This window comes from Homalodisca vitripennis, chromosome 4, assembly GCF_021130785.1.
Source record: "Homalodisca vitripennis isolate AUS2020 chromosome 4, UT_GWSS_2.1, whole genome shotgun sequence".
Classification (NCBI taxonomy): Eukaryota; Metazoa; Arthropoda; class Insecta; order Hemiptera; family Cicadellidae; genus Homalodisca; species Homalodisca vitripennis.
This window is the reverse complement of record NC_060210.1, coordinates 101447477-101470939: the sequence shown is the minus strand read 5'-3', so window position 1 is coordinate 101470939 and position 23463 is coordinate 101447477. Positions and strand designations below refer to the sequence as shown.

Sequence of the window (23463 nt, the reverse complement as noted above, 5' to 3'; positions counted from 1 at the left end):
GGAATAATGTTTATTATAGCCATAGCCAAAATTACGAGTAATTAAAGAAGTACAATAAATATTAGTTCCATGTAAAACAATGCATTCTGATTAATTCAGGTTGCATTACCATACAAAAACTTTAAAACTTATTCTAACCAGTACATATATAAGCCTAAAATGGACCAAGTTAAAAATTACAATGTTATTGATTGTATGAAAAAATAACAGAAAAGATTTATAACTCAAAGTCTAAAAATACTCCTAAACGAAACATTACGATATAAATCTACCATTGTATGACAAGAGGTGCTTGAAATCATTATCATACAGACTAAGTAAAATAATTCAGCTGAGAGCAACCATGTTATATATGAAACAAAAATACCTCTTAAAACCCAACTCAGACCCACAATAAGGCAAACAATTCAAAACTGTGTGTGACCAAGGTGTTTAAGGTAGTACGAGTGTACCAAAAAGTTTCTTTTTATTTGAAGAAGTATAATCATCTAATAATGTCTGCTTTAAAATTAAAAAATTCTTACTGACCCATGAAAGATGATGAATGTGAAAATGTGAGGCACAAGGTGTTTAAAGGTCAAGGGTAATAAACACATAGAACTATAATTAATTAATTATATTTTTATTTCCATTAGCATCATTTATAATAATAATAAAAGAAGTTCTGAAAATAACAAAATGTCCCGAAAACATGTAGAGTGTAAAATTTCAAATCATGGAACATTTGATACTTGAAGGGAAGGAAGTTAAATATAGTACTTTGTTATTACACTATTTTGTTTATCTGACCAACGTACAATAAATAATATATAATGTTTCTTAAAATAATATAAAATTGTCTACAAGCATTTCTTTTCTTACTGATTTAACCATAACTTCATTATTTTCATACAATCAAAAAATTTCCACTTATAATTAATTCAAAATGACCTTAACCCATGGAAACTGAAAGTTGTGAAAACAATGTGGTTGATGGTCAGAGGAGCACTTAACATTACCAATTTTTTAAACTTTATTTAGGTCAGTATACCTGTAAGGAATAATAAAAAATGTTTATTGGTTTACAATAAAATTCTACTGAATGAAGAATAATTGTATCTGTGGAATTTGATGTGTTCAAATGGAATTGCACATTGCTACAAATTATTGGGGATGATATTTCTAAAAACAAAAAATTTCTACAGTTCTATGTAAGCTCAAAATTAAAAATTAACCTGAGCTGTGAGAAGGAACAGCACACATTTCTCATTTTACATTTATTTAATCAATTATAATTTACACTATATGTAATTAAAAAATGAATTCATGAAAAGTTGCGAAAACAAAGTGCTACAAAATAAAATTGTATTTGTGCCAGTCTCTGTAATACTAAATAATGCAAAATGTATCTCCATATTTCAAAACATGTCCACCCATGAAGACCAAATAACTTGTGAAATTGTAGAATACAACGTTGGCTACTATGATAGCAAAAATCAACACAGTCCAAAAACAGCATGAATATAGTGTTTGTGTGTATAGAATACTTATATAATAACAGACCTACCACGAAAAACACTCAATTTATAACAATGCTTGTCATTTTATACAGTGAACTGTAAATATAGCATGGTTTCCTGTAATATATTAAGCTCCAACCTTGTAGAAACTTATGAAAAAATAGTTAGAAAAATATGTAAGGATTACATGAAATATTCTCTTAATTATCTTCTTTGATTTAGAATACTTTTAATACTAAATTTTTTTCATTGATCACTGAAATATCAATAACATAAGAAACCTCAACATTAGATTGGAACATTTACCCATCAGACTTTACTGGTGAATATTTTACACACATTTAGCTGTGTAATTTGCTTTAAACTGTAGACTTGCGAATTTGTTGTTTCTTACTGGTAATTTTAGATAGCAAGACTTGTAATCAACAAAGACAAAGAGATATTAGTTATTAATTAAATGATTGAGACAAATTAGTCCTACATAATGTTGAATAAAGTTTACTAAATAATAATAGAACGTTAGTGTGATATTCACAAGCGACAAGTTGAATTGGTTGAATGAAGTTTACTAAATAATAATAGAACGTTAGTGTGATATTCACAAGCAACAAGCTGAGTTGGCTGAATGAAGTTTACTAAATAATAGAACGTTAGTATGATAATCACAAGCAATAAGTTGAATTGGCTGAATGAAGTTTACTAAATATAATAGAATGTTAGTATGATATTCACAAGCGACAAGTTGAATTGGTTGAATGAAGTTTACTAAATAATAATAGAACGTTAGTGTGATATTCACAAGCAACAAGCTGAGTTGGCTGAATGAAGTTTACTAAATAATAGAACGTTAGTATGATAATCACAAGCAATAAGTTGAATTGGCTGAATGAAGTTTACTAAATATAATAGAATGTTAGTATGATATTCACAAGCGACAAGTTGAATTGGTTGAATGAAGTTTACTAAATAATAATAGAACGTTAGTATGATAATCACAAGCAATAAGTTGAATTGGCTGAATGAAGTTTACTAAATATAATAGAATGTTAGTATGATATTCACAAGCGACAAGTTGAATTGGTTGAATGAAGTTTACTAAATAATAATAGAACGTTAGTATGATATTCACAAGCAACAAGTTGAATTGGTTGAATGAAGTTTACTAAATAATAATAGAACGTTAGTATGATATTCACAAGCAACAAGTTGAATTGGTTGAATGAAGTTTACTAAATAATAATAGAACGTTAGTATGATATTCACAAGCAACAAGTTGAATTGGTTGAATGAAGTTTACTAAATAATAATAGAACGTTAGTATGATATTCACAAGCAACAAGTTGAATTGGTTGAATGAAGTTTACTAAATAATAATAGAACGTTAGTATGATATTCACAAGCAACAAGTTGAATTGGGTCCGACAAAAGACATGTAAATTGGTAGTACACTTCAACAAAGTGTGTTAAAGTGCATGATATAAGTTGTGAATACTTTATTACCTATAACTGCATAAGGAGGATGTGCATATTATCAGTGCAAAGCTGATTAACCCTAGAAGTATCAGCTCACAATTTGTGCCCAACAACAACATTACTGTAGTGTTAGTCAACAATTTTTCATCAATATTACTAAATGTTAATGAGTTTATTTTTGTGGAGTCGCCTGATGATGAAACCTTTGGTTTCAAAAGGCCTCGTCCAAAAAATAAACAATTTGGAAAAAGTATTGTTTTCATTAACATTTAGTAATATTTAAAGAATTTTCCAATTGCTCCAACAATCTTTAATTTTTCATCAGTCAAGCATGACCTTACATAATAATAATACATATATATATATATATATATATATATATATATATATATATATATTATTTATTTATTTATAATACACTATGTAATGTATCACTATGATTTATGCACTGGATCGAGAAAGAAATTAAGTACGTTAACTATAGTTGTTTCCTCTTTATTAGTGGGGATGTGTTGTAAGAAATTGTTATTTGTGAACAGAGAAGTAAAACAGTTTTGGTTTCCATATTCACCATCTTGTTGTGTATTGTGTACATTGTGCATATGTAAGAAAACATAAAATACAATTGAATTGAATTTTTCAAGTGTTTTAATATATATTATGTGTTTCGTGAAAGTTAGAATCATTGATAATAATTAGATTTTAGACACATGTTTTTTTACCAAGGGAGATGCCAATATAATATTATTTTTGATGTCTGCATTGTTTTACGGTAGTGTTTACATGATCTGTGATCAAATTTAGGCACTATCTTGAGGGATGTTTTTTTTTTTTTTCGTCAGAGGTGCAGGGTGACAGGTGCCACCAAAGTCCACACTTCTGGCCAGCGACATTTCCGAACAGAACTTTTTATTCTCAAATAGGTCACATGATTTGGTACAGAAAAGACTGATCATAAATACTCTGGCCAGAAATGAGGGGTGGCACCTTCAGTGTAAGATATCAAAAAGATTCTTCTTAATTTATGGTCAAAGTAATAATTATTTTTTTACTATTATTACTTTATCAAAATCATATTATGTATAACATGACTGTTTAAAGTAATTATTCTATAACTTTAACTAATGAATTTGGTTATCGTACATAATAAGACACTACACATAAACACTCATTTGTCATAATTTATGTGCATTTGTTTTTGTAGCTTTAGCATGGTTCCACATATGTATGGTAAAATGTTTTCTAAAAGTGGAATAAATATGGCACACAATCTTCATTCCTGTTTTTCTATAACTTGATTTCATAAGCTTGGTTCAACCCAAATGTCAGAGCTTAGTTGGAAATACTGTACTTTGCAGAACATAAACTATATTCTACAGTTTTTATGACGTACTTTGTATATAAATATTATTCTTTGTTTTCATTCTAAAAAAAAAAAATAACACTATCATCAAACATATTTTCAATGAATAAAAAATTACTTCTGTGAAGCACGAAAATGGCCTGAAACTACAGCATACAATGACAACTATTTCTAGAGTTACGGTAAATTGTTTTTAACTTTACTGATGCCAATATTTATGTTGAAGAGCTGTTTGTAGAAAATGCATTGCCTAAATCTTGTGAGGTAATTTAAAAAATCAATTTCAGAGCCTGTTATCCAGCCATAACAAAAGAGTAGATAAAAAGTATTTGAAAGCTTGTTGTAATTTAACTTTATTGCTTATGTTTAAACCAATATCAATTTAAAGTGTAAAAATCTTTTGCACTCTTGGGCCATTATGTGCGTATATGTCCTTCAGTAAAAAAAGTAAATATAAGTTTACATAAAGAAGAAAAATATGCACAAATGTTCAATATTGTATAATGGAGAAAGTATAACTTAGGTCTTAGTCAAGTAGTTAAACTCCAGTAATGACACTTTAACTCTTTTAAGTGCATTTTAAAAATTCCATCAACGTAATGTGGGCTTAAAGTGTCTAACTGACAAAAGTAAACTTTTTTACATTCATTCTTAACTTCTGTTCCTTTATAATTTTCTTGTAAAAGCACTTCAAGTAATCTCGTCTCGGAACATTCCTTTGCACTCTTTAATAGCTACTAAAATTTTGATTGCTACTACAGATATTAATTTTTTATAAGAATGTTTGTGGCACTTCTTAGACACTTTGACAATAAATTATCAGTATATAAGTACAAGTGTTTTTAACATAACTACTAAAGTTATACAAAATAATACATGGCATATGTGGTGGTTAAAATCAGTGTATTTGTTATCAAAATTTCTGGCAGGTAACAATTATTCAACATTAGCTGTAATATTAAGGAAGGTAGGCTGCTATTTTATGAGAGCATTTCATCAGCTATGTGTTTGCTATTGTTACACCAGATGTAGAAATATATTATTGCTGCTTGATAATATAGTTACAGAGTAACACTTTTAACCCAAATGAAACTAAGACATAAAAAACTTAACAAGATGCCAGCTTTTGAAGTTTCCTGCTGCCCCAATAATGGTACAATGAGTTAATGAGGAAGGCAGTAAAAGTATTTACTGTAATATTACATTATATAATAATTTCTGTTGTTGTTATCGTAGTCATCTTATTGTCTAACACTTGCTTTGTTGTAGCTATGATGTATTTCTTTTTTTTCTTATATTACGAGTATATATATATATATATATATATATATATATATATATAGTGTGTGTGTGTGTATATATACTCTGTGGCTCTGTGGTGTAATGGTAGCAGATTCACCCAGCAAATGAGAGATCCGGGTTCGAATCGTGGTGGAACAAGTACTTTTTGTGATTCAATGTTTATTGAAATTAAATTCGGCTATTGCCATTTATACAAATTTTATTTATGTGTGTATATATATATATATATATAAATATAGATATACATGTATATAATAATATATATTTATATTCTAAATTTCATGTTTTAATTCTGTAATTTTTCCATCCAAAGATTTTACAGTATTCCTACTATTAATTAGTATATATTCATGCTACTGATCTTGTCTCGATCTTCACACTCAGGCTTCACCCATGTGGAGATCATTTCCTGTTTTTCTATATATGCTGTGATCTGTGTTTCTATGAGGAAATGAATATTAATTCATTTCAGCATGACCACCCAAAGCTGTTTAGTATAAGGACACTCATTTTCCTTCCCTCGCCAACAGACTCATTATTAAAACCACAGATCTTAAATCACAGATATTTAATAGTAGGTTTCATCACTAGGAGTAAAAGTTGATGTTTTCAGTGCATAATCACGATTTTAAGAGGAGGCGAGATCAAATTCTAAAATAATGAAAATTTTTAATTGAAACATAAATTTATTTAATTTTTATCATATAATAACCTAACAAAGTCATACAATAAAGTTTACAAATAAAAAAATTTGCTATTATATACTTGTACTGATACTATAACAAAATTTGAGGTTCGCACACTAAAAAACTTAAATAGCGTACAAATTGATTTTTTAGATTACTATTATAACAATGTTTTATTTAAAATTGTCAGATAATAAACTGGCTGATAACTTGAAAGGGTACCTAGTCATCTGCTAGCTGTTCATCTGAGGCTCCATGAGGCTAAAACTGTATTGTAAGTAGGAACTTACTCCAAATCCACCAAATGATTCACTTCAGGAACTTAGATTTCGGTGCCTCAATGCTAATGAATATAAAAATATTGTCAAATGAGAAACTCTATTTTTAATATAAATTACAAACCATTACCGTTAACAGATAAACATAAATGTTTTATCAATTCATTAGCATTGAGACAATAAAACCTAAACTTCTGAAATGAAATATTTATATAACAGTTCCTGTGTATATAACATTCCTTAACTTTATCCCCATGTTAAAAGCAGAGCGCTAGATGCACAGCCAGCAGTTGAGTAGCATGACCTCTTAAATGTGCTTGTGTTTCAAAGTTTTGATTTATAGGATTCGTGAATTCATGTTGTATATACTTGGAATAACTAGTGGTGTTACAGCGAACAGCAAGTTCTACTGTGTGCAGAATGTCAACAAGTAGCAAAGTATTTAAAAATTTTAGAAATAAATTAAAATGTACATTTAGCAGAGACTATATTGTGTAACTTAACTTATTTAATCATCATTTTTATAACATAAAGAAAAAATTCGCAGCTTGATATTAAAATACAGATTTTGTTCCAAAGATATCCATGAAAAGTTGAGGTATGCATTTTATAAGTTGGCATAGTCTGAAGTACAAATCACTTGACTCACATTCAGAATTGTATTGCTTGCTTTGTTTTATCCAACAATTCCTACTTATTAAACTCGAACAAAAACTATACATCCCTCTTAACTCATATTTAAAATCAATTAAGATAAAAAATATTGCTATTGTTTTAAATTCAAAACTGATACTAATAGTAATATTTTTAATTAAAGTTTTTACATTATAACTAGTTATGAATACAGGTAAGTCTAAAACTAGATAGATAAGCATACATTGAAAAACACCGATACTGCATATTCTATTCACTCTTATTCTTCACATTTTTGTATAAGCTGATATACAGAATCATAAGAATTGTCTTCGTTTTATAAACTAGGATGGGTGGAGGGAGATTCTACTGCCTGATTACTGCTCCACCCTCAGATTGGGTAGAGTTAGAGAGGCTTTATTGTTGTTGATCCATGATTCTATATCGAGAGACACGTCTAACAACTGCCACTTCCCAAGGGGAACCCAACAGTTTACCACATCTTCCCCTCACCAGGTCTTACTCAAGTAGTAGGATTGAAGTTGATGAATATTTAGATACACAGGGAGAAAACTTATTTTTCCAAAGTGAGGCTACTTTCCTTTCAAATATTATTCTGTCCATCTTAACAAATCTCAGTAGTCTGCTACACAGAATCCCGCTATTCTTTAGTATATTGCAGTGCGAGCACAACATTTTCTTGCTAAAAAACTAGGATTTCCTACTTTGACTAATACTTGTCTCTTTAAAACTAGCAAAAGTAAAATTATGATGGAAAGTTTATGACTTTTCACATTCCTTTATTAACTTAAATCAAATCAATATGTTAATTATTGCAAATACAACAGTTTACCACATCTTCCCCTCACCAGGTCTTACTCAAGTAGTAGGATTGAAGTTGATGAATATTTAGATACACAGGGAGAAAACTTATTTTTCCAAAGTGAGGCTACTTTCCTTTCAAATATTATTCTGTCCATCTTAACAAATCTCAGTAGTGTGCTACACAGAATCCCGCTATTCTTTAGTATATTGCAGTGCGAGCACAACATTTTCTTGCTAAAAACTGGGATTTCCTACTTTGACTAATACTTGTCTCTTTAAAACTAGCAAAAGTAAAATTATGATGGAAAGTTTATGACTTTTCACATTCCTTTATTAACTTAAATCAAATCAATATGTTAATTATTGCAAATACAAGCAGTCCACATTCTAGAAGCTCTTTTCTTATTGGAATTCTTAATTAATTTGAAAACAAACACTTAAATAAAATCACATGTCATAAAAAATATAAGTATAACAACAGGAATTATGTCTATGTGTATGTAAAAAAATAAATTTAATATTTAATTATAGCGCAAAATTGTTTACTGCCAATGTATACAAATCTTGAGAGTAGCTCCCTAACTTTTTCCCCTATTTGTATTAATATATTTTGTCAAAATAAAAAATAAATAACTTTTACAGCTGCAGAGTTTAATGTTAATGAACTTTCTAAAACCAAAGAAGAAAACAACTTTAAGAGTATTGTGCTTGAAATTAACTTTCAAGTACCAACAGAATGTCGTGAAAAAATCATCCACAGGAATTGACAACATAATAACAAAATTGCCTCTATAGTACTGTTTTTAAAGTGCACATACCTTATTAACAATTACATTAATCACAAAATTAGATTATTTATATCTATACTAATACATACAAATCTAATGGTATGTGTCTGCATGTCTGGGGGTGTGTGAACACATACGTGTGTTTGTTACTCAATCATGTAAAAACTATTGGAGTGCTGAAATTTTACATGGACATTCTTAGAGTCCCTGTTTAACACATAGGCCTATTCTTACTAATAGGCTGACCTACACTGCACTGGTCTCTAAAGATGTGAAATACCCCACCTTGGTCTCTAAAGTTGCAATACAACAAATAAGTATTATTAATTAAAAGAGCCTGTTAAATGTAATCAACTGTTCTTTGTGAAAATTGTTTTATGACATATGTTTAGTTCGTTTAACCACTACTATTTTCAATTTTTATATATTTATAGTCTTGAAAGGATAGATAAAGCTTTAAAGCAACATCACTTCTTGTTTCAATATTTCAACCTCAATAGCAACATAGAGTAAGAAAATATACAGATAAAAAATTAAAGTTTTAGTAAAAATATACTTTTAAATGTATATTTAGAATACAGCGAACGGTCAGGATAGTAATGCAGAGACAAAGTTACTATCTAATTTTCACTATAAGTTATACAAATCATCCTAGTTGTCTTTTAACTGAAGTAGGTTTCTCAGACCTATGTACGTATATTTATTTTCTTTATCGGGGAAGGAAGGCAAATCAACTATGTCTAAAAAAATTCTAACACCACAGTCAATTATAATGCCTATAAATATACATTTTTTACATATTTTCTTGATTGTGGCAACAAACCAAACATAAAGTTGGTATCGGAAGTGCTCATACTTATAAAGCCAATGGAATTGTGTGTGAAGCCGTGGATAAATGTCAGTTTCTAATAAGAATAATTTGATAGTTAAATAACATACATAGTTATAGAGAAAATGTATCCAACTATTAATTCATCAATTGAATTGTAGCTGTTTATATTCATGATAAAAAATATCTGAATTTTTCAACTACAATTACAAGATTGATATAGGGGTTCCACAGATTGAGTATGAGTATGTATTGCCCATCTATGAGCATTTTGTAAAATTTGTATTATAGAGGAAAGGAACCAAATTGTACGCTCTCGTACATGTTACATAAAGTGGAATAAAACAAAGTGTTCTCCTACTTTGCGTATCATGCTATGTGTTATAGTTTTAATGTCAACTTGAATAAAGCATCAGATTTTAGTGTTTACACTTCTTCAAATTGTAAATAACAAACAATCCTTTTGTATTGGGAGCATAGAGAAATACTATGTGTATTGTGAAGAGGTAAAAATGTATCATATTTTGATATTTATTTTACAACTATAGTTTTATAACTATGTTTAACTTTCGCAGGTTTAATATTTGTGTTGAGAGCCATTTTAATGTTTATGTTGAAAGTCATTTGTGCCTATTTATTCTTAAGTAAGAAAAAATAATATTAGTACATTTTAGGACAAGAAATCTTTTGGAAATGCTTAATATTATTGAACACTAATAAATACTCATACTATTTCACTACTACTTTAGAGTAAACAATTGGGCCTTGTTTTTTCACCGTTAATTTGGTAATAGGTTTTCCTACCAAAAGTAATCTCTTCATGAGAATATCTCAACTTTAAAATGTTTGGCTGATCGCATTACACTCTGTACTAAAAGGAAATAAAACTTTACACTGATTTTATGAAAGTCATGCTAGCTTTGTTTCATTACTGACTATGTGAGTTTGTGACAAAAATATCTCAGAGCAGACAAAACCTTGAAAAAGAAAATTGACTTCAGTGGTGATTCTGAATGTGGAGTTACAGAAACATGTAGTTCAAAACACATTCTTCCTGTACTAATTGATCTATACAACTTCTGCATAGTTTCAAAATATATTCAATTGAAAATATATAGGGTTTGCTGAGTTTTTAAGACTGTAAAAATTGAAAAGAGGGTTATTTTTAGTGTAACTTCATTGTTGATTGCTCTGTTTCCTTCTTATTAAGATATGTTTAATATGTTTATATTGCTTTCATTGCATCATCCATGTTGCAATAAATCTATTTATTTTTTTATACATAAAAAAGAAGAATACTTAATTTAAAGTCAGGTACCTCTATTTACACAAAATATTGTTACACAAAAGCCATGTTAAACTTCTGTGATCATGGTAATTGTAATCTCTTTTATAATATGTTAATTTTGTTTCTACAAGGAGTGAAATGTTGTTTACTGTCAATATGTTTACTTAGGTAAGGCAGGAGAGTTGGTTACATCAACGTTGATGTTCACGCCCAACTCAGCCCTTCCACTTACCCTACATTATCAATGCCTTGGAGGCCAAGCAGGAGTCTATAGTGTGCTTGTGGGTAATACCTCTACATCCCCTTGCACTTAGGTCTGCACTGGGAATACGATAAGTGCCTGAGCATAGGGTTACGCACCATGTGTTAACGCCTCCCCTGACATACATGTAAATAGAATAATATATAATGTAGTTATATGAAAAATATATTGAACGTTTCTAAATATGTTGGTTACTACATGAACAATTTTATTATTAATTAGGAAAATAAATAAGACCTTTTTTCATCACAAATCATATTCATGTAGTTTTTTATAAGGTATATATTTATTAAAATATTTTTCAAAAAAAGCCCTCATTTTTTAATTGAATTTATATTCTTCATAAAAAATTGCATTGAAAAACTTTTACATAGAGTCACAATATATGAAGCCTTGACAGCACTCACTATCAGCCAGAAGAGCAACAGTAGCAAAGGGTAGTGGAGATTCAGATATATGTGATAATTATGTATTATATATACTGTAAATGTGAGCCACAATATACAAGAATATATTCACACTCAGTACATAGAGTAAAATATAGCAGTAGTCAAATAAACAAAAAAAATCTTAGATATAATATGAAACATTTCATTGAACCTAGAACAATTATTACTGCTGATGTTAAAATAAGAAATAACAAATTGTCTCAAAAATGAAATAACAGTATTAAAGAATTGTTATTGATTAAGCTAATTAACAATACAACAGGGATAACACTTAATGGAAAGGTCCTAGGGACTTGAAACTTGATTAATAGGTTCCTTTTGGTCTAAGGTTTGGGTAAAAGGGTAGTTCGTTTGTTGATGCAAAAACTGTTTCAGATCAAACTCAGTTTCTTTGGTTTAAAAAGTATAACGCATTACAGTATTACAAACAATGTTCCACTCAAAATCTGTATTTACTCAAAGGTGCTAATATAAAACTAAAGGTACGTTAGTTTATATTCTAACGTAACTGTAGAAGTTTTAACTTTAAGATCTAACATTTTGAGGAATGATTCTGAAAAAATAGTACTCTACAACTAACAAAATCTATCTTGACAATCAGTAAAAAACTATTTGTTAATATTATGTACACTTACAAATCCCACTTTGTCACTGATGCACTACTCTATCACAACACCGGTATTGGGCCACACCCCGTGTACAGTCATGTCTCAACTGAAACATCTGAGTGTGACAAGCTGGTACTGTATAGCCTATCTGGGTCTTATCATATCCTAGTGACTACCGTTTTCTGCACCAGTCATCATCTGGGTCATGCCGCAACTCTGAACAGCTCTTACCTGGCAGGATATATGTCACATGGCTTTAGACTTATAGCTCTGCTGATATATGAATTGCTATCCTTCAGTTCTGTGGAATGAGGAGCGGGAAATAGGTGGAGGCATTAACCTTAAAGAAAATGTAATATCTATCTCTTTTTCTCAGGAGTAGATTTATATGTAAATTGCTGTCATAAAATTAGGACACTACTTTACCAACAAATCGGAAAAGTTCTGATTACTATGGATACCTGCAAAAAAGAGTCGAGGGCTAGCAGGATGAACCTCCCCTGGTAGAGCGGGTGGCACCACTGGTGTGGCCAGCATATCATAGTCACTACCAGACGAGCCGACAGCGACAAAGGAGTATGAGCCTCTTGCCCACGGGTCAGCACGCCATCGGGTCACTACCGTCTCCTTAGGCTACATCACAACCATTGATAGTGTTACTCCATCATACTTTATTTTAACTAAATAAATCTAGTTAATTTAAATTTGTATTATTAATGTTAGTTATAAGGAATTGTCACTCCACGTAACTTGTTAATATAAACAATTAGATAATTAGGATCAACGATTGTAATATTACTCAACAGAATAGACTAATTTACTAGTCATTAAATTTTACAAAAAATTTACAATTACAGAATAATACAAAGCTACTTACAGCTATTTGTTACATCAAAGTCTTCTAAAACTTCACAACAAATACTTAATTTTTCAAAATTTAACTTTTCGAACATAATAGACAGGGCATCTATTTTATCTGTGTCAACACAGGTATCTCAGAAACGACTAACTACAGGAAAGTTTACTTCAGGGAATTCACCTACATTTTAGTAACAATTAAAAATATGATTTGAACATTTTTTTCCCCATTTTCCAGTATGGAAACCATCTTAAATTTTCATTTGGAACACCCTATATTGACATGCAATTTTTGGTTACAAAACAACATTTTAAAAGGTTTTATATTCAAGAAAATCTTCTTTTCGAGTCATTCATTTTTATCTACAGCCTCTAAAATATATTTTAATGACACATCTTATGACTAAAGATTGTTGTGTGATACATTTTAAGCTAATAAAATAGCAAATTACGTTATAGTTAAGTGGACTATAATTATCGTGTTTATGTTCAGTGATAAAACCTTTGTGTAATTATTTGCCAATGAGGGTATGAAAATTTGTAAGGATGAAAATAATGACCACCATAGCTGAAATCTAAGTTATGTTGTATAGGAATGGTTTTACAATTATTTTGAACAGTTGTAGGTAAGGCATTAAAACTTTAAAGAATTATGAATATTTTTTATGCAAACTCATCCTATGTTTTGATATTTTCTGAGAATTTCAAAAGGTTAAACTTTTAAATCTTACTGTTGATAATATAAAGTGTAGTCTCCTGACAACTGTCTATTACTAATAACAAAACAAATTTAAGAATGTTTACAGTCACTGACGAATAATGTTGCAAATCTTACCATGTTACTGTACAAGTATACATGACTATGCATCCCAGTGTGTTTTGAAATAAATTAATATGTTATATCAATGATCAAAATACTTATTTTTGATATAGTGTTGTAAAAACTTGTGTTCAAAACTACTGGGAAACTTTCAAAGTACTTTCAAAGTGCTCAAAATAAGAAAACCTATATTTTTACACCTTTATTTAAATATACTATTTTATCCCTAATAATAAAATTTAAAAATTATAAATGTTACCATAACCTCATTTAAAATAGAACATGTTACATAATACAATAATAAAACATACAAATACAAAGCAGATGATTCAACGACTACTAAACTGTGAAGTAATACAGAGATATTAATTTCCAATTTTAATGAAGAACATGGAGATTTACTTATGTTATTTTAATTGGAATGCATGTTTTTAGTCATAAACAAAAACTGCTATTAATTTCCAATCACCACACGTTTGCCTCGAGGTCTACTTTAATTCAAAACACAATACATACAAATATACTAGAATTTAGCATATAATAGGATTGCTTCAGCCCACATTTGTGAAAGAAGTATTAAAATTATTAGCAATTACTGTAGCCTAAAACTGTGTGGACAACAAATTGTTAAGATTTACATGCTTAATTTAATTTACAAGAAATTTGTTGAACACTATTGCTGGAATACACTTTTTATAGCCTAATAAGACCTTTGGTCAACACACACATACATGCTGCTTTTGACTACCCAGCAGTAATTAGTACTCTCTTAAAGGACACATATACGGTAATAAAAATACTTTGTTTGTCCAATCATCTGTATCAGTTCTCAAAACAAAAGTTGTAAGAGAGTTTTAACATGTAATCATATCAGTAATATAAAAATACACTGCAATTACCATATGTTTTATACATCCTATACATGCTTTAGAGTACAAATTCTCAGTACTTTGAATACGAAGATTTATTCAGAATAAGTACTGAAATCCTATGTTTGCTTTACTTTATAAGCAATACACTATGCTCGTATTGTACTACTTGTATATTCATAACTTAGATTCGATATTCATAACTGCAATACTAGGAATCGAAATAATAAAGTAAAATAAACCATGAACAGTCAGTCATAAAGTAGTTTCATTAAAAGTTTACAATAAATTAATACCATTGGATGATAAATATCCTGACTTAATTTTCACAAAGAAGCTTTACAGGTGGTTGATTGTTAATCCTTTTTACAGCCTTCAGGAGTTTTTTGGAGTTAGTCAAATTGCTTTTTTTCTTGTTATTTTAATTATAAATAATGTATTAATTGTTGAATTTTAGTTTTGTTGATTAATTGCATATTTTAAAATCTTAATTGTCATTTAATTGAAGTAATTTATGTTAACTAATTGATGGCATTATTTAACAACTCTTTTTACATCTTACAAAATTATCAAATTATAAAAAAGTATGAATTTTAAATGTAATAGTTTATCTGTAATTTATGGTATAAGTATATCTAGACTTGGCGTTGTGCTGCAGTTAATACTTGTAAAAAGTCTTAAAACAATAAATTGATCGATTGATTGATTCACAGTAAATATGATCATTTCAGAAAAATGTGGAAAAAATTGTAACCAATTATAGAATGTAAAACTTAAAATAGTGTAACAAATAATAAATACCTGAGGAACAGCACTATTGCCGAAAATGCCTTTGAGTACAGCGATGCAGCGACCCACTATGACATCATCGCTAACATTCTCCATGATGGCTGCTGCTTCTCCAGCGACCAGAGCCAACAGCACAGGGGCTCGGTACAGATTCCAGAACAAGAATAGCTCCCCTGTTAATGAAATAATATCTTGTCATTTATTTAAAACCCTGTCAAAAGTTTATGATAAGACTGTGGTAGATTAAAACATTAATTTTATATATGTTTTTATATGACTCTTGGTGCAGGAGTTGTTAAAGAAATGTTCTGTGAGTTAGATATAGTATGAATGGAGGTGACGATCGACGATCTGTATGTCAATGACACACAAGTGGTGGTGAGTGGAGAATCGATACAACTTTGATGCTACCATTCAATTATTCGTATTTGGGCAATTTTGTCTAAGAAGTAAATCTTCTCATTATGCAATATTACTTGCTGTGGGATTTGGCTGTCTCATTCCCTTCTCACAGGCTTACAGGAATTATGCTAAGGCAAAAGTTCTATGAGATAGAATTATGGACTATAGTAGGTTCAATAAGAATAGGTGCACCAGAATCCAAGGTAGTATTTACATACCTCATAATGTGGGATGTCAGAGAAATTAATTAATTAATAGATGTCAATATTGTGGATACCAGTATGCAGTTTGCATTTGAGAGGAACTTTGTATTGTATAAGCACACAACCTTGTTTCTTTTTCATAAAATCAATCAATGCCCGTTAGAAATAAATTAATAGCTAGTTTTGGTGCAGGTCATAATGGTATGATATCAAAAGTGTTAAAAATGTCAAATAATACTTTTTAGACAACCAAGACGTGTGTTGTATAGTAACATTATTTTGTAATCATATTAGTATGTAAGAACATGTGGCCATGATTGTATGTATTATTTAATGTGTATCAATAACTGGAATAGTGTTAGCGTGAGAAGAGTAGACGTTAGATAAGTAATAGATATACAACATTATCATTAACAAATTGTCACTGCTCACACAGCAATCTACAGATCATTAGCACTTTGGACAATGATATGTACAGAGTGATAATCGCTCTTAATGGGTTGTGTTATTTAAGCCCTGCGAGGCGCAGCAGTAGTTATCAGTCTCTGCAGACTGCACAGTGGGGAACCGGTCGCGGTAGTAGGCAGAATAGTTAGATGTTGGAATTGTGAAACATAAGTACCACAAAGTATAGTGTTAATAGTTTATTCTCAGTAGTAATGTTATACAGGTGTTTTCATTTTACATGTTGTGAACAGAGTAGTGCCAAGTGACTATTTTCAATAAACTTATTTTTAACCCGATGTACTGAGTCATCTCTTGAGTTCCTACTCTTCAAGGTGAACATTGTTACGGGTTATCTTGCCACTCGGGTAGCCCGCTAACCGTCCCCGTAACACGTGTAAATAAATTTATATCATTGTCAAACAAAGATTTAAAGAATGAAAGTTATCATCTTCAACCAAATAGTGGGCCTAAAGTAAAAATTACCATTTGCTATTCTTAATCCTTTCAGTATTCTCCCATCTCAAGCACCACTTAAACCTTTATGGCTGACAATAAATTTATATGACATAAGAAATTTCTCTGTTGATTTAAAAAAAATTTGGTGCTCATACAATGCAAATTTGTTTTCAACCATTATTTGACATATTTTAACTAGTTTTCAACAGACTGATTCTAAAGTTGGATGGAAAAGTAAGTTTAGATCCCTTTTAATGATACATAAAAATATTTTGTTACATGAGCATATATGTTTTTAACGTCATGGATTGGAATTTTATCCTGATTGAGTTTAACTTAACAATTTCAAAAATTGGATATGATGCACAAAATATAAAAATTTAATGTATACTTAGAAATGATATAAAATACACTCTCAACGAGTTATATATAATGCTTACACTGTTTAAGTTAAACATTAAAATATAATACATTATTTTATGTTTGACATATTCTTAATTCAAAAAACATGCTAAATAAGGAGGAAAACACAATATCTGATAAAGGCTTGGATTATTTCATACGGGTAAAGTTGGGTTTATTACAAAATTTACGATCTTTGTTTGGGAAAGATAACACCTTTCTTTATGACTGTTTAAAAGTTGTAAAATAATGTATGTTATGATGATGTAATATAGCATGAGCCGAGTCTCGACTTTGAATTGCTTGAGGCCAGCACAATCCTGCCTTGCTGAAAAGTTTCAAGCTTAGCCGAGTGGCAGATAACAAGTTCTCCAAGTAGGATATCCAAGAAAGCTATTGAAGTACTTTACATACGTATTATGTGTGTGGATAACAAGCGCCCAACTTATGAAGAAGCTACTTACAACCTCGTACCTGGAAATTTGTTTTGCAAACATCCTCCAACTTCATCCAACCTTAGTTGGTCTGTCCGAATATCTCCAAAACTGTATCCAACTTGTATATACAGTACATCACAGTATTTGTCAGATGTACAGAATAAAACTGGTAGTTGTACTTACATCAAAATTGTTTAGTGCTTGATTGAGGAACAATAGAATATTCCAATAATTTCTTATAACTTGAGGTGTAGTTTGACTAAATATATGTAAAACTGTTTTAAAATATTTACAATATAATATTATGTGCGAAGTAAAACTGGTATTTATACCTTTTTAAATCTGTTATATTACATTGGAAAACAATAATAAAGTATTCTAACAATTTTTTTACTATAATAATATTTTAATAGATTTTTCAAATAGAACTAAAAACCTGGATCCATAAATTTCATATAAAAACAATGTTTAAGAAATTAATAAATTTATGCATGACACAAAATATTATGAAAAGGAAAGATTATGTAATGATTCATTAATTATTTGTATGTATACGTATATAATTATTTGTATGCATATATAGCGGAATTGTTAAAGTTGCATTGAGTTTAGGATGATGTGTGGAAAAGTGAATACAGACAAAAAATAGATATGTAAAAATTGTCACAATATCTAACCACTTGCATATAGTTAGTCACTTTCTATGTCTCATCTAATTTCTGCAGGATTTAGTAAATTATAGACAAATCGTTTTTAAATGTTTAAAACAATATTTTACATAACCATTTAAAAGAAAATAAACCAATTTTTAGAAGTTCTATTTAGTCCAAACATCAATATTGACTTACAAATAGTAAATACATTTTTATATATTTTAAACTATAAGTATTACTAAATTAAGTAATGTTGTGTAAAATTAGATAGAACCTGAATTTTCCAAGGGTGTGTTACTTATTTATTTTTAAAGTATTATCACTAAACCTTGTTGGAATATAATTGTATCACTAGGAGCACTAATATAATAACATTAACTAAATTCGAATTACCGGATTCTGTATTTAATATGTGAAAAAAATAACATTTATTAAAACCATCACTACGTATTTGATAAATTTAAAATTTGAAAAACGAATTAAATTTATCAATAAAAGTTATTATATGGAAGCCCATATTATTAAAAAAGTATAAATAGTATAAACTTTATCAAATTCTGCAGTAATTAAAAAGGTACTACACTATAAAGTATCTATAAATATTTATAAATCATATTTGAGTATTATCTTTATATTCTACATCTAATGTAAACTGCACTAAACTGTAATAAAACTGCATAGTTTAAGAAAGCGACAAAAAGTGTTATAATATAATAGTAAATGTCTTCTTAGTCCTTCATCTTTAATTTTCTTTGATCAATCACTTCTCTTTGAGATTGTACGTCATGAAACAAAGTAAAAAAAAGCTAAATAAAATGTTGATCTGTTAGTGTTCTACAAAGTACCTTATTTTACTGAACATCTTGTCAAAGACTATACAAACAATTATTTTATAATTTTACAGACGCATACTCTACCTTGACCTTTCTCTATAAAGTTAAAGCTAGTTGAAACCTTATGCACAATACTGTATTATAATTGAAACAATTCCAAGTAAATAGTCTGACATTTAAGTTTTGTTTTGTTTCTTATGTCTACTAATTCCTCTCTTCTTTTATTTGTAGTTCAGCAGATAATGTTTAAAATCAATGCAATATCTTTATTATATTTTTTATTTAAAAATAAGTACTTATAATAATCACCTTGGCACAGTGTTGGTATGGGATTTTGAGATATAACAGTTAAAATGCCTTGTAATCTACCTTGAAATAGATGTGTTCACTCTAATTGAAGTGAAATGGCAATGAATTTTAGAATATGTAAATAATTAACTGACACACTACCTGATTTAACATGTACACTTTTCTACATAGCCACAGTTGAATAGTCAGAAAAACAATTCAGAGATTTGATTTCATATGATGAAACTGAAGAATGGAAAATCAAGGTTAATTTATTCCAAAAATAAATAAAAATGATTTTGAACTCAGAGAGAAAATACCCCAATATCTCTATTGCATCTACTAAGTCTAACTATCTGATCATAAACTCCAGTTATCCTGCATGATGAGATATTTTATTTTGTAGATTTAACATACATTATTGTTTGATTGTTACCTCTGCTCGCAGTAGTGCTTCCAACATGTCCAAAGAGGTTTGCACTCGGGTCCCAGAAGATTCTCTCAAAACAAAGCACCACTTTGTTTAGATTACCAAAACCGAGACGCTGAATTGCAGAAACTTTCCAGTCAGGAAGTGGAGGGACAAACTGGACAGAGTTTGGCATACCTTGGGAGTTCATGGCAGTCGACTGTTTGAGTACACCGAGCGGGAGTGTGCACAGAACTACATCACCTATCACATACAAGTCAGTAGTAAACATGTCATTACACAACATTTACAATTTACAACAAACCAATATAGTAATACTACAATCTGAATTAATCAATATGCCATTGCTTAGAATAATTGCCACCATAAATTTAGGTTTAACATATGCATACAAATTGAGTTCACTTAGCCCAATAAAAAATCTGACCATAGATAATATTGTTTTCAAAATCATGTTCCAAGAAGAATATGACCACCATCTGACCATATACTTGATACATTCAATTTTATAGATGTAATAAAACATGTATATTATCTTACTGGAAATTCGATCACTGAAAGAAAAAGTGCAATGAGTAATAGAGAAATTACTCTAACTATCCAATAGTTTTAAATATTATTGTAAAAGCACTATAAAACTGTGTTTTATGCCTACAATCATGCTATGTTGATTTGCCCTTTTTAATGCAAAACAAAATCTTAAATATTTTGTTGAAATTTAAGTAACAATACATTTATGTTTCAAAATACTTCTCTACCTTTTGTTACGTATAATTAGTAAAATAATTAATGGCAGTATAGAAGATTACATCTTCATAAGAACCCATTTCTAATAAAAGATTTATACCATCTGAATTAAACCACCCACCCTTTCCTAAAGAGCTCATATTTCACAAAATGATTAACAGAATACTTACTTCACACTAGAATTATATCAACAACATGCAATATCAAAAGAATTCAAACATAAATCAGATTCCAACAAGTCATCATCTTAATATATTCCAAGTTTATTACTTTAAAGGCTGACATAGAACAAATTGGCAAGTGTTGAGTTATGCCAATTTGTCTAGATAAATAATAAAAAGTCTTAATTCTATTGAATTCATTCAATTTTATATTAATTATGTAAATATTTTTACATAATTTTTTTATAAAAAGTACAGTGTAGAAAAAAGAAAAATTGGATGCTAAAGAATATTTATACATTGAAAAACACAAATATAAATAGTGAAAAAGATTTGACCAATTCCCAATTCACCTTACCTAATCTAATGATAGAACCAACCAAAGTTAATGTATATTAAAATCAATTATAACATAATAAAAAACAACTCAATTTTCTAAGACACAATATACTTGATGTTTATTTGTTACATATATTTATTTATAACTTTCCACACAAAACATTTATATCAAGTAAGCAGAGTTAGGCTCACCTCTCCTCAGGTAGAGTTACAAGAGGATGGTAAAGAGCAGGAAGAGGACAGGAAAAGGCAAACTTTTGCTGGACAACAAAATTGAAAACCAGTTAAAAAGCCCCTCCATGACCCAAAAAAGCGTGTGAGAGTTAGTAAAGGAGAAGGACAAGTCACCGCACCAAAGGGAGACTTCTTAAAAAAAATTAAAAATTAAGTGAACCTCCAACATGCAAAAGGAGCTTCTCAAGTATTGAGTTGGAGGTTTACTGTATTGGATCTGGACATAGCCATAATCTAGGAACCATGGGTTTGGAGAGGAACCATTAAGGGACAACCAACTAAGGTAACAAACCTATTTATGACCATTCACATGTACACCCTAAGGTGTGTCTTCTAGTAGCTAATCGTGTAAATGTGTCTATTTCAGAATTTATAATTAGAGACCTAGTAGCTGTGGAAGTTACAGGGGGAAAACTTGCTCAACATATTTTCAAAATCCTGGAAGAGATTGTCCTCTTCCATAAATAGAAAAACTCGCAAAATACTGTAAAAGAAAAGGAGTGGCATTAGTGTTGAGATGTGATGCTAATGCACACCATACCCTTTGGGAAAGTACAGACACTAACTGTAAGAGATAGAAACTACTTGAATTTTGTTTAGATATGATCAAAATATTACTAAATGTGGGAAATGAACCAACCTTTGTAACAAAATCAAGAAGGGAGGTTCTTGTTTTAACACTAGTTAGTGGTTATAAAAATTTTGAGGTGATACATTGCAATGTGCGGGACAAGTCTCCCTGTCAGATTACAGAAATATTAGATTAGATTTGGGAGTCCACGCATTGAAAAGACACTAACTACTGTCACTACAAATCAATTGATTGCGACAGGTATTTAGCAACCACAGCAAACTAGGAGGAACTTGAATTGTACACTCAAAAACTAGAGGAATCTATCATTGGAGCTTTTAAGGAAAAATGCCATATTAAGGTCAAAAAGTATAAGAGGACCGTGCCCTGGTGGAATGGGATGCTATCAAGCCTTAGGATCAGAGCACGATATCTTTTTATCAAGACTAAGAAGAGCAATAACTGAGAAGAGTAGAGAAAGGCTCTTACAGAATATAAAAAAGAACTAAGAAGCTCGAAAAGCTAATCATAGAGGAATACCTGTTAAGACTTGGAAGGTCTTCCAGAAGACTTAAGAGTACAAAAGTTCTCAGAGTTAATATAATCATTGGGGATAGGATCACCAAAAAAAGAGGACGGACAGGACAGAACGGATCCAACAACAACAAATAAAATTGAAACATTGAATCTGCTGTTGGAGACCCACTTCCCTGGGGGAGATATATTGGGGGAGGGAGCAATCAGTACACCACCCATTGGGAGATCACACAGGGAGGAAGCTTAGGCCACAATACAAGGGTGGAAATTTTCACAAATAAAAACAGATTTGAATGGGCAGACTGGATGTCTCCTGTATTATTAAAAAGAGAAGCAGATATAGTGTCTACACATTCAGTAATGATTTTTAGAGCAAGTTTAGAGTATATCCCAAAGATGTCTAGAAGAGTTTTAGTTATGTTTTTCAGGAAGAAGAGAAACAGAAACTACCTCTACCCAAACCCAGATCAATAAGTCTCCTTTTACGGTCAAAACAATGAAGACAGTTCTGAACAGGTATATAAGAGATGAAGTACTCAGAAACTCACCCTTACATTCAAATCAGTGTATTTACAGTTAAAAGATCCACAATAGCAGCATTGCAAAGTGTACATAGAAGTGTGGAAAAGGCCTTAGAAAATAAGGAAATCATAATGTGTGCCTTCATTGATATAGAAAGATAATTTGATAATACAAACTTTTCC

At 29.9% G+C, this 23463-nt stretch overlaps 1 protein-coding gene across 1 annotated transcript in view; it reads right to left on the bottom strand.

The window, feature by feature from the left end:
- The window catches only part of LOC124361136 (lysine-specific histone demethylase 1A), a 178427-nt gene that overhangs the window by 1034 nt on the left and 153930 nt on the right, over positions 1-23463 (bottom strand). Inside the window, exons 4-6 of the mRNA XM_046815173.1 lie at positions 20177-20413; positions 15632-15792; positions 12745-12916 (exon numbers count right to left, since the gene is read on the bottom strand). Coding sequence (XP_046671129.1) covers positions 12745-12916; positions 15632-15792; positions 20177-20413 — 570 coding nt within the window. The remainder of the gene's footprint in view (positions 1-12744; positions 12917-15631; positions 15793-20176; positions 20414-23463) is intronic.